Here is a 13,632-nt window from a genome sequence, read left to right as displayed (position 1 = left end):
TGATGCTAACTATAGGAACCTTAACATGGATGATGGATTTCACTGCTACTGCTTGATTGCTTCAATCCAAAGAGACATTAAATCTTCAAGTCCTCAAAGAGGTTTCTTGGGGTGTTCCTTTAAGTCCAGTATCTTGCCATTTTGACACTAGAAGTCACATTGTGGCAAACAAAAATAAATTAAAAAAAAAAAGTAAAAAAAGAAGAAAGAAAAAATAGATGTTGGTTGTGATGGATTAATTTGAGACAGCAGTTTCTGCTGAGTTCACCATGCTTAATGTTCTTCCATTTAGGAAGGAGTTGCTGTCAAGTAAAGCAGATGAGCTGCTTTCAGTGTTCTTTAAATACATGCTAACAACGTAACATCTCTTTCTTCAGGAAAATGATCCAGTTGCATATTGTTAGAGAGATCTGCCTTGTGCTTAGCACGGACAAGTAGGGTTAATCGTCGTCCTCCTCCTCTTTCAGTGGGGCTATCGGGAGTTTGTCCTGAACTTGGAAACACGCCACAAAGAAGTTGACAATGGAGTTGTACAAATGCTGTTCCAATGCTGCATTGTTAAAGTAATGGCTTTCATCGGGGTAAATCTGCAAAGAAATGGGGAAATACACACAGTTAGGAGCTAAAAGTCTCTGGACTGACCACCCATATCTGCAGCTTGAGCTGGCCTGCAAACCCACTGCTTCTCCTCAGCACCATGTGTCTTCCTGTAGATGCACATGAGGTCCAGGGTAATTCAGGCACCATAGCACTCTGAGCACAGACTTGCATCTTCCTTCAAAAGGAACTTTTTTGGGGGAGGATTTTCCATTTAATTCCATTCTGAACAATTTCAGGCTAAGCAGAACCAGACCGCACTTACTTACAAATAACAGTGCTTGTGAAAACTAAAAAAAGCCCAGTGCAAGTCTGTGGAGAGAAATGATGTTAGGTTTTACTGACTAAAATGAAGGCTTTAAAGAAAAAATGTCATTAAGTAAAAAATTGAAATAAAGCTTGCTGGAAAAGTAATTAAATAGAAAAAAAAGTGAGAAGCTAGAAATGAAATAGTTTAAACACAATTTTCCATTTTAATGAAACAGATAACTTTTGCATGTGTTGAAGGAATGCAAGATCACAATGAGTTGTCTCAAACAGGATATTGAAGGGGGAAAAATGAGTCAGTCCTCACCTAATCTTTGAGGTGCCTCTAGGCCATTGATGGCTTCAAAGTCTAAAGTACTAATGCTTCTGCATTGGGAAATATGCAGGAACACCTCAGTCACTGTAGCGATGACCCAGTCTGTGCCAGGCTCATTGCTCAGCTCTTGTGTCTGTGCTCCAGCCTATCCATCTTTGGAGCATGATGAAGTGAGCATACCCATCACATGAAGCTCCACAGAAACGCAGCCAGAGGGAGCTGGTATTCAGTAAATCAAGTATTAGTAGGACTTGGGCAATGCAACACAACCATCTATACTGTGAGCTGTAGCATGGGCCCTGACATAGTTTGAGCCTGGGCTAATTGCACTCTATTGGCCATGGCTTGAGATGGTCAGGGACCATCCCCATGGCTGGTGGATGGGTTCATTTTGGAAGCTTTAATGTCTTGGACATGGGCTGTTCAGCAAATCAGAGATGTAATTCAGAAGAGAGAGGGACCTTCCAGACCAGAGCATGTTGTTGGCAGTGGGATGTCAGATTTATGAGACATTTCTCTCCATAACTTTTCTGCTTAATTTAATTTAGATCCCCGTTTCCCTGTAATTCATCTTGAATTTACCCTGATATTCCCAAAGAAAGTAAATAGGCATCAATTCCTTAGAGATATGTCTCTCAAACCCTATTTTTCTGTAAAACTGCTCAACAACTGTCCAAACCAAAATAGTGGTATCAAATAAAGAACACATTACACGCTGATGATGTTTCTACTGCCAGGCTGAGTTTGCAAGTGACTTTTCAAAGCTTGCTTCATAACAGCAGTTTGCGCTCACACTGGGAAATAACTGTGCAAATATGAAAAAAAGAAACACATACTGTACCTGCAAGCTGTAATTAGCCTTTTCCCTAATTAGGTGTGTGATAAGGTCCGCAGTATGCTGAAAATGGATTTTTTCTGTAAAAACAGATTACAATCATTAAGGAGGCAAATTTAATTAAGAAAAATCAAAGCCGTCCCAAACATATAATGAACTCAAATGATGGGCTAACTTACCATCAGCAGTAGCATGAATGATCAAAAACGTCTGTTCCTTCAGTAATGAGACTCTGTGTGCTAATTTGGTGCTCTGTGAAGGTAAAGGTTGCAATAAGATTAAAAATCTTGCTAGAAATTAGCAATTTATGTGGAGAAAATAGAAGCAATTAATTCCATTTGATACTTAATCACAAGGATAACAAGCAGACACTAGCACAGTAGATTTTCTTGGCTACTTGAATCAGTCTGGAAGTAAAATACACCCCCACCCTGTCCTTCCAAGCTCAGTATCAGCAGCAGTAGGACGTCAGAACCCCTCGTTTGTTCTGATAATGGTCACCAAAAGCCTGAACTGCAGAACACATGGAAAATGTCGAAGTGAATTTCCAGTGAATACAAAACACCGATGAAAAGTGTACCCGGGTGTTTATCCCTAAGAACTCTTCAGAGAGCTGAAGTGACTTTGGTATGGTTTGAAAGCCAACCTCAATGAGCTTTGACAGCCAGGGGGAGGATCTAATACTAAATTCAAGTGTCCACTGCTGAGAATGCCTTTGCCCTCAACTGTCTTTCAGGTGCACAGGGGAAATACAATTGTGAGTGACTGCAAATGGTACTGGCTAAGAGAAATGAAGGACTTCTCTGCTTTTTGCTGCATTGTTCAGAAGAATACAAGTCTCAAGGAGACCCCAAAAGACTCCAAAATTCTTGGAGTGGCAAAAGGAATGTACGTATCAAATCACAGATGTTACCATTTTATAGGGGGCGGGGAAGAATACTTGTCTCAAATTCATGTTTCCTTCACTGTTTAAACACTTCACTGACATGAGTTAATGCATTTTTTCAGTTAAGACATTCTTGTATCAGTCCTATCTTATACCTGTTTTCTTCTTCCTATTGTCCTACATGGTTTCCACAGAAGACAGACTGATGCATCTCCAACAGCAACAGGACCTTCCATGCTTGACTATGGAGGTCAAATGTACTACTAAGATCTGGCCACTGTCGTTTTACATTACAGATTATGTGTACCTCTCCTCATTTAAAAGGTAAAGCAACCCCGAACATTAGAAGTGGCCCTGCGTATTTCCTTGGTGAGAGAGGCAAGTTTTTGGAAATTTTGGTGGATGAAGGTCCGTTCTGGCTTCCTTGCAGCTCCACACTCTATATGGACTTAGAAAGGGTTTGCAAATTTTGCAAGGGTGCCCTCTTACCTTCCCTCTATTGCTGGACTTAATTCATGAGTTCTCTCATCCTCAGATTGCTGGCTGTAACGCTTAAGTCTTGTGACGGTGTATGCACATATCTTGCCCTCTGTTCTCCCCTTATATGGCTCCTTCCTTTCTGCTCCCTCAGTTGTAACCTACCACATGGCAACACAGCTTTTTCAGAGTCTACATTGTCTTGAATTATATGATCTTAAAGTTCATGTCTGGCCCACAGGTTAGGAGTAGTTCTTATCTCTAAGCAATTCATGGTTCAACTATGGTGTGTAGGAGATGTGTATCTGTTAGGGTTCACATCCAGAACAGTACCGTGCTCTGAAGAGAGCTCAGGTGATGTTCCTAGCAGCTAATCCCAAGTCAACTAAAAGTTCCACTATTTGCTGAGGCCAGCTTCTCAATGCACAAAGAGCGCATGGCAACACAAAGCTCTCATTTCTGAAATATTTTCAGTTGTTTTCACCTCTACTGACCTGCCTTCACATTTCTAAAAGAACTAAACATGACAAAAAACTTATTTACTGTGAGGGTGACAGAGCACTGGAACAGGCTGCCCAGAGAGGTTGTGGAGTCTCCTTCTCTGGAGATGTTCAAAACCCACCTGGATGCAGTGCTGTGCACCTTGCTCTAGATGTACCTGCTTTGGCAGGGGGGTTGGACTAGATGATCTTTCGAGGTCCCTTCCCACCCCAACCATTCTGTAATTCTGTAAGAGTTTGCAATGAACTGGACATGCTGGACAAGTGGGCCCAGGTGAACGTCATAAGGTTCAACATGGCCAAGTGTAGGGTCCTGCACCTGGGATGGGACAATCCTCATTATCGATACAGGCTAGGAGATGATATGCTGGAAAGCAGCTCTGAGGAAAAGGTCTTGGGGGTAGTAGTGGATGAAAAGCTGGACATGAGCCACCAATGTGCATCTGCAGCTCAGAAGGCCAACTGCATCCTGGGCTACATCACAAGAAGGGTGGCCAGCAGATGGAGAGAGGTGATTCTGCCCCTCTACTCTGCTCTGGTGAGACCTCACCTGGAATACTGCGTCCTGTTTTGGAGCCCTCAACACAAAAAGGACATGTACCTGTTGGAACGTGTCCTGAGGAGGGCCACAAAAATGATCCGAGGGCTGGAGCACCTCTCCTAAGATGACAGGCTGAGAGAGTTGGGGTTGTTCAGCCTGGAGAAGAGAAGGCTCTGGGGAGATCTTATAGCGGCCTTCCAGTACCTGAAAAGTGACTGTAAGAAAGCTGGGGAAGAACTGTTCACAAGGGCAGGCAGCAATAGGATGAGGGGTAATGGTTTTAAACTAGAAAAGGGGAGATTTAGGTTGGATATTAGGTAAATGTTTTTCAATATGAGGGTGGTGGATCATTGGAACAGGTTGCCCAGAGAGGTAGTGGAGGCCCTGTCCCTGGAAATATTCAAGGTCAGGCATGATGGGGCTCTGAGCAACCTGCTCTACTAAAGATGTCCCTGCTTACTTCAGGGGGGTTGGACTAGATGACCTTTGAAGCTCCCTTCCAACCCAAGACATTCTATGATTCTATGATTCTATGATCTAGAGATCATGAGTGCAAAATCTGAGAGATAATGAACTTGGTGTTTAGATAGCCAGGAAAAGCTTCTGCTGTGGGGGCACAGGGTGCTACCTGCCTTCTCTGTAAGAAAACAGTTTCAAAACTTTGCTGCTTTCATGTCTTCTACCTGAAAACAAGGCTTAGCGGGCTTAACAAGGTTTTCTGTATAACAAATTTTGTTTGTGTGACTAGTCTTTATTAGGTTTTTCCTCCAAGTAATTGAAGGAAAGAAGACATGAGACAACTGATTGATTAAACAATACCCTCAATATCCATGTCTCCTTTTCCATGTCCTGCTCAATTCTGGCACACAGTTCTGCTGATGTGAAGTATCACATCTGTGTTTACTTTGAAAAAGCCAAGAAAAGCTCCACTTCACTTGACTTTGGGTCAAAAATTATATCTCAGAGAGAATCAAAGTGTCAAGACCATTGGGATAAACTTTAAAGGAGGTCATGACATTGTGTCCACTTGGGCACATCTAAGTCACTCAGCCTCAGCTCTTTCAATCTGTAAATCTGCAATAATTGTATTTACTCAATTTACAGAGGCAGACATGAAGGCTAATCAATAAAAACCACATCCAATATTACTATTAAGACAACAAAAGCAGTAAGCAGGCTGAAGGACATCTTCAAAGTTTTACTAGTGAGTCCATCTTGCGTAACCTTGCTCCTTTCTCAAAAGACAACACATGGAGGAAGAGTTAAAACACCATTCACATCTTATCAGGGAAATGCAGTGTCCATGCAGTTACCTCATATGCTCTGTTATCAATCCCATGCAAGCCCAAATATCTTTCAGAAAATGCTGAAGCTTGAAAAGAGAAAAAGAAAACATCTCTTTCAGTCATAAGTTGAGTACACTGGTGCTTCTGAATCAAATTTGCAAATGCTAAAAAAGACTTTATTTTCTAACATTGCCTTAATTACACAAGACATGTCTAAAGGTTTTTGAAAATGCACTAAGACTATGTATGATGCTACAGTCTTTCATTATCACCATGCACTTCTGGTTTCTAAATCAGTCACAGAAGAGTCTTTTTAAAAATTTCCTTAATGTGACTGAGATACAAGAGAAAAGGACTAGCATGTTGTGTCACTTTTTTCTTTCACATGAGACCATCTCCATCAACAGTTGACTGTAACCTTGCGTTGATCTCAAGGATAATTGCATGGGAACTGAAGACTGGCTTAACACCACTGACTTTTATGGCAGTCCCCTGATTTTCACTGGCACTAAATGCAAAGGGATTTGGTGTCCCTGAGAGAAAGGACCACCATGTGCTGCCAGAGAGAGGATGGGGCTGGTGGGCTGGACTACAGCTCCCACAGATAGATAGTTCAAGCAAGAAAGAAGCACATTCAAGGCAGCGGTGCAGGTTGGTGTCAGAGGGTGGAGGGGTTTAGAGACATATCTCCTTCCTTTAAAAGGAGTGACTTAAAAAAGTTATTTGATTACTTGGACCACCATGGGTGGCCCCATCAGCAAAATTGCTCTTGATTGGGAAAAAATGTTTTATGGCTAGTCCTAAGAAAACACATGATACAAAACAGGCAGGGTCTTGGGGACGAACGAGAAGATAACTGGGAAAGGATAGGGCAGAAACATAATTGTAGTCATCAAGAGGGTCTGTGGGCTCTGGGATGGGGTTTACCATATAGTTTGAAGTCTGTCAGCGGGGAAAGGGCAGCTCCACAGGCGAACACCTGGTTCTCTTCACCAGCTGGAAGCATGTAAGTGCTCAGGTAGCCGCCATAATCCTGGAACATAAACAGGGCAGGAGCATTAGTGGTCCTGCCATGAGGTGCTGCTGCTTTTGGGTACAGGGCAGCTGAGAACTTGCAGCAACCCCTTAGCCATTATGGAGCCTTTAATGTCTTGCCCTGAAAAATCATGAAACAAGGGACACGTCCCTGCCTTTGGCAGATGCAGCTGACGATGAGCTCTGCAGTTGTTGCACTCTCTTGAAGGCAGGAGGGTTGTTTGCCCAAGAGCTTGGCTCTTTTCATCCCACGTTACAGCTGTAGGTCGATCAGGTATGTTTCTTCTCTGAAATATTACCTCAGTCTTTTGTTACTTAAAAAGGACATCACAATTTCAGTGTCTGCCATCAGTCTGTTAACAATTCCCTGCAGTGATGCTGCTGTCTGTGCAGCTCTCTCCAACTACTCCAAACTTCTATCTCCCAAAATAAACAATTTCTACTTGGAATCCCTTTCTCATTACAAACCCTGTGTACTTTGCAATTGTTCTTTCCCAGGCAGACACACTCCATGGTGTGAATCAGCCTCAGAAATCAATATTGTTGTTGTTTTACATTTGTACAACGTGAGCTAGATCTACCCACATTCCCATAGGCCTTAAAGGACAAGAAGAAAATGAAATGAAAGTTTGCAAGGGCAAAAAATAATTCATTATCTGACAGCGTTTTCCTGACAAATAGTCACTTTCTTTACTTGGAAGTTAATTTAAAAAAAAATTGTCAAATACATTGACAAAATGATAGCTTTCATCTTTAACATCTCTGAGCAAGAAGCAGCCTATCTCAAAAATAAATAATAATAAAGAAGTCACCACTGACATATTCAATAAATCAGGATTTAGCTCAGCTGCTTAGCCACATCAGCCAAATAGAACAGCACAAAGGAACAACGGGAAAACGTTACCTTCCCAAACACACCGACTCGCATTTTATCAATGTAATGCTCCTTCAGCATCGTCCTAGAACATGAGAGAGGAGAAACAATGGGTTAAAAATATTTTTCCCTATAGGTATAGCAAACATAGTGTGATTTCTATCAGCTTGAATTTGGGATGGCTGCAGAAAAAAGATGTAGACAATCTAAATTCACGCTACTACACACTGCTGTCACACGAGTCTCTGCTCAATTTAATCTTTCAACTTGTTCTGTTGGATTTGACCAAGCAACAGCAGCAAATAACCTGAAGTACCTCTGAAAGTCATAATAAAGCTGATGCTATTGCACTATTCTGAGAATGATTATCTATTCTATTCTATTCTATTCTATTCTATTCTATTCTATTCTATTCTATTCTATTCTATTAGCATGATTATATGCAGAATAAATATAACAATATGACAGCACTTGACATTAGGATTTTGCACTGTTTTTTCTGTTTTAAAAAGTTTAAGGGTTTAAAGATGGATTTTTTCCAACTACCAGGCCAGTAAAAAATAAATGTAGGAGCTGATATTCAAGCTTATTTTTTTGTAGCTGTATGACTGTAGAGAACTAAAAATAAATAAGCTTTGAACATGTGATACAGATAAGTGTGCTCTAATTTAGCTCTGTTTAAGGCTTATTTTTCTCCCTCTGCACTGGCTGGCATGAGCTCTCTCTCACATGCCATCACTTGGTCACAGCTGTATGACTATATTGTCCTTCCCTCCCATCTCATTGCTCTACCCTATGCACCATTAAAGCAACCAGGACTAATGACAGTCTTGGGTTAATTATCACTAATGAACTATTTTTTTTCAATAACAGTGTCATTCACCGGACAGCTTCCAACTGATCCTTCTCTTCCAAAAAGCCCAGCCTCCTCTTAACCTCATGCAACAGCTTAGTGCCTTGGAAGCCACTCCCACGGCCGTCGAACTTCAGCACGATGGCGTTGTGAGAGCTGACCATGACGCTTTCCCACGTCACCTCAAATCTCTCTGTTACGATCTGGCTGCCAGGTGTTCCATCTCTGAAACAGAAACAGGCGTCAAGCAAAGACAACGGCACCAAGGATGGGCCAAACACCCTCCCCGGGGCCATGAGCTTGCCGTGGCAATGAGGATTGGCAGCTCCCACAAGCATCGTAAGGCAGAGCAGGTTTCAAGAAGGGGAGACCAGTCTCTGCAATGACGATGTGTAGAAGACTGGTTGTGTAGGATGGGTTTTAAGGCTGAGGTGGAAGCTGCAGGCTGGTTTCTGCCTACCTCTTTGCACAGCAACTATCACTGCACTAAACTGAGCTCTGAACAAACCTAGCAAGCATATCACTAACTGGACAGGATTCCTCCTGTGAGTAAACCAGGGCAGCGATGCAGAGGTCAGTTGATATTCTCCCATCCATGCCTGCTCTAATCTATAGCTATTTTCCACAGGAATTTTTCTGGTGGAGGGGTTTCTGTGAGGAGCCTGGCTTTGGGGAGCACTGTCACTGCCAAAATATGTTGGATGAAGCTTGCAGACATCAATACCCCTTCCTTTACTGCCAAGCATTTGGGTTTCATTTACTGCCCCCATTCTTAGACCTTCTCTCTCCATGGGCTTCTCCAGAGCGGCTGTAGATGGAGTTGTCAATCACTTCTGTCACCACTGCTTAACACAAGAGCAATTTAAAGTGATAAAACTAACAGCTTTAAAATGCCCAGTTTAGCCCCAAATTGATGGGGAAGGGGAAGAGGTGGGCAAGACTCCCTCTTCATTCTTCTGCTTAGGGTTTAATCCCGCACAGGGGAACTGTCTTCAGAAATATTGACCCCTCTTCAGCCAGACAGCTCAGAAAAATTAAGATGATGACGAGAAGTAATATTTAAGGACTGGAATTACTGTAGAGCCATTGGCACTTCCATCTACTTGTCCTTTTTGGGGTTCTTGGAGACACCAGGCAACTCACTGTGGGATTTTAATGTGCGTGTGACTTCAGGCATTTGCATTTATTGAGGCGAGACCCAGGCACATCCAGCTTCAGAGGCAGCCTAATCAAGTGCTGTTAGCTTGATGAGTACCAATCTTCCTCAAGCACTTGTATAATGAAGTACATTTTCTCTGCAGTAATTTTGTGATGTAACGACATGCTTATTGCAGTGGTTTTGTCCTTCATGGAGGGATGTGCAGGGTGGTGTTCAGGCATTCATCAGGCATTCATCACTCCTACATGAAGCTTCTCTCTCATGGGGTGCTCCCAAGTGATGCAGTGGGACACAGCCAGGGCCAAGCAGGTTCTTCCAAGGTCAGTGACTTCCCTCTTCTAGTTTCTTTCCAAATTGCCAGAAACAACTCAGTAGTGTATATTATTATTACTAAATGTTGCATAAAGGAATACCCATCTGCTATGTCTGCCAGGAGGAAATCCTACCTACCTAATATAAATGCTAACATCGTGGAGATCTTCAAAGGTTTCTAGCTCTCCCTTTACTGTCACTTCAGGGAACACTGGCATTTACATTTACATGGGAAAGACTGTTGCATGAGAGCATCTAAAATTAAAGCTGCAGTAAGGCTGACTGCATCCCACTCTAAAACTACCTGTTAAGTGCAGGGTGAGTACTCTAAGCACCAGGACAGAAAGTCAGCATCCAAATTTTATTCCTCCCCTTCCTGTTCCTGATCCTAAAAGTACTGAACTGCAAGTGTACATGGAACAACTTTACAAAATCCTACAATTTACTCTGCAGGATTTCACCAGGGCACCCTCCTGGGAGTTGAAACCCTTGGCTCAAACATGGGAGACAAGGGAGCTATGTCTAGCCTTTCCCACCTCCAAGGTGAGGCAGGGACCAACATGCTGGACTTAGGTGCTAAAGCAGTCTGGCATTTTTTGTACAAAATATATCTTAAAAGGCTCTGATCATAGCTCAGATTTCCATGCTTCCCTAATAATGTGAATAGAAAGAAAGGACAAGCAAGAACTTACACAACCAAAAGCAAGGGGTAGTGCGCGGTGTCCGAAAATGTTGCTGGCTTTAAGATCTGCATTGGCAATTCTAGACAAAAAAACCCAAATAACAGCATGCCTTCAGTGTGGGAATACTGACATAATTCTAATAGATTTTTCTGGTGTTTTGGCCACTTATGAGCAGGAATAAAATGGCATTTCATCAGATGCATTGTTAAATAACACCTTAGGAACACAGATGTTGTCAAAGAAAAAACCCATATTATGATAGCCGAGGTGACAAGAAGCATAAATTGGGAGTACAGCGCGAGCTGTTCAGTCATGCATCACTTTTACAGCATTCAATTAACATCTGGCAATAGCTATAATTTTCTTTTTTGGCAGTTGCATGAGTGACACAGCCAGAAATCAATATTTCAGGGAAGCAGAGGAGGGGGAAAATCGGTGATGAAAATGATACTTTTAAACCCAATTAAGTATGGTGGCTGGGGGAGAGAATAGGATTATTTTGCTACAAAGATGTGAAGACAGATAGAGAAAGATGTATTTTAATCCTATCTTTTAGAAAGCTTAATTTTTCTGTAAAATAGGAGGCAACTGTGCCGAAACCCATGTTGTTATACTGGGACTGAATCAATGTGAGAGAGAGACTTGCTCCCCAAAGTTTCATTTAACTGCTTCCTACGGACTGGTATTGATAGCCAAAACCACTGCCATACAAATGCTTTTCACATTTATTTTTAAAATGTTAACTACAATCCAGATTAGCAAAGGCCCAGCAATTAAATCCATATTAGGCGCATTTTCAGTAGATTAATACTGAGATTAACCGCATGGTTTAAGTGGTTTCCTTTGCAATCATTGTCTGACACTCAGCCTAATTAGTTATTCCATCTGAATGCTAATAGCTGCAAATTGGATCAATGGCCCAGGGACAGCCAAAAAGGCCATCGCTTGACTTTAAATATAACTAAGCACCACGTGCAGTGTCCCCAAGGCTGTTCAGCCCAAAGCCTTGAAACTACAGGCAGTGCACAGAACAGTCACACTGTTATGACCAGCTTGCATTTATTTCACACAAACACCTATATTTTTGTTTAAATGAGAAGAATCACATTTCAATGATACCTGCAGTTAAGAAATTTATTATTAAGCTAAGTAATTCCTAATAAGCTGCCCATGCTATTATGAATTGGCTCACGGTAGGGATAGATGTGATCTTTATGACAGGATCTTTCCCCATCTTTTCCTGCCCATAAGGTCTGGAAATGCACATCTGTTCTTGTTATTTTATGCACTGGTTTATGTTCCTAATGCCCATGTATCAAGCAGAACATTTTAGGGCCATTATGATCCTTTTCAAACGGCAACTGTGTCTTAGTCTTTGCTTCCCATTTTATAACACCTGGTAATGTACGAAATTAGTAACCAGCCATCCATCACACCTCACTGCTTTCATTTCACTGCATCCAATTTGAGAGGTAGCTCCTTTCCAGCATGGGAAATATTATGGTTCATGCTTTGAACCCGAGTTCTTTGGGGTTTTTTTTTAGAGTTGCCACCATACACATAAACTGGGAATTTTGGGAGTCATTGCACAACTCACAGTATATGGATTTTCCACATACACGTAAGATATCTGATTACAGTCAGAGGAGACACTTTTTAGGTTGTTTCAGGTACAACTACAGAGACAGGCAGAAAATGCTTCCATTTTGTCTGTTTGCCTCTAGGCTTTTCTCTCTCTCTGTCCTGTTTGGCATATGGATTTGTGGGGAATGATTACACAAGTGGTACACATAATGCACCAGCTGTGGATATAAACCACTCCAAGTTTCTGCCTTCTTTACTCCAGGTGAAATATATTTTTGGATTTTCCCATAAAGCTGGTTTTTTTCCAAATCTATCAAGTGATATGGCTTTCTCAAAGAACCCTGAAGGAATCCAATGGGCAGTCATTGACAAGTCATCTTCATTCACTGCAGTTTAATATTGTATATTGAAAGGCAGCCACAGCTATAGCCAGCAAGCACATAGAGTATCCCACTTCTAACCCATCTCAAATAATACACCAGTCCAGTTATGCCAAATGCTCCAAACAATGAGGGCACCACACTGTGTCATTTCCTGGTGTGTTTTTTTCTCTACAAAGAAAATTTTAAAAGGAAAAAAAAACCCAACCCTATCATTTTGCCTTTCTTCAGCTGCATTCTCATCAAATCCTGTCTCTGTAGTAACCTTCTTATGTAGCACATCCTAAGAAAGTGCTTTGCAAACTGTTTGAGTTTATTGAGAATCAAAGCAATTTTTCCTCCTGCCAGTCTAGTCAACTGTATCATTGCACAGCAATAGCAGTGAAAAGGAAAAATAAGAGAGAGAAAAGGTACTACTTACTGTAATCATCTATCTTGATTTCCATGTATTCTACCTTAGGCATTTGCCTGTCATTTACAGTCAGCTGCACATTTTCATTTACCTCCAGCTCAAAAATTTCTGAAAGAAGAAGGACAAGATCACAAAAACTTTTGGCATTGTTTGTAAAAATACATTTCAACATTTTATAGCCACCTTAATATTTGGAACTCAGGTTTTGTTATGAAAGATTTTCCTTTTAGTCCTCACAGACTAAATGCCTAATTCAATTCAGTCTCTGAAACCTCTTCCAGGTTCTGTATTGGCAAAAAGCTATATTCCTGACATCAGTGACATTTAGCTGATTTACAGCAAATGGGAATGTGACCTTCTGTGTTGAGACTCTACTATAGGTCCCAGTCAGACACCTACCTGCCATGCAAAGCTAGATATCAAATGAAGAATGACACAATCACAGAATGTTAGGGATTGGAAGGGATCTCAAAAGATCATCTAGTCCAAAGCCCTGCCAGAGTGATCCTTCATCTACAGTAGGTCACACAGGAACGCATCCAGGAAGGTTTTGAACATCTCCAGAGAAGGAGACTCCACAACCTCTCTGGGCAGCATGCCTCCATGTCCTGTCACTCTCGCAGTGAAAAAGTTTT

The 13,632-nt window shown here is 41.7% G+C and overlaps 1 protein-coding gene across 1 annotated transcript; it reads right to left on the bottom strand.

Annotated features, from left to right (window-relative positions):
• Window positions 1–335: 335 nt before the first annotated feature.
• LOC104524741 (dipeptidyl aminopeptidase-like protein 6) lies at window positions 336–13,105 on the bottom strand (the record flags this gene model as incomplete). The annotated part of the gene is made up of 9 exons (XM_010167744.1): window positions 336–587; window positions 2,022–2,095; window positions 2,195–2,267; window positions 5,733–5,791; window positions 6,633–6,738; window positions 7,645–7,699; window positions 8,498–8,692; window positions 10,631–10,700; window positions 13,007–13,105. Coding segments are annotated over 9 exons (878 nt in total), but the record flags the coding sequence as incomplete, so codon positions are not given.
• Window positions 13,106–13,632: the final 527 nt, after the last annotated feature.

Source organism: Antrostomus carolinensis, unplaced genomic scaffold (assembly GCF_000700745.2).
Source record: "Antrostomus carolinensis isolate BGI_N321 unplaced genomic scaffold, ASM70074v2 scaffold8720, whole genome shotgun sequence".
Classification (NCBI taxonomy): domain Eukaryota; kingdom Metazoa; phylum Chordata; class Aves; order Caprimulgiformes; family Caprimulgidae; genus Antrostomus; species Antrostomus carolinensis.
Note: the sequence above shows the minus strand (reverse complement) of the source record. Positions and strands in the feature narration are given on the sequence as shown.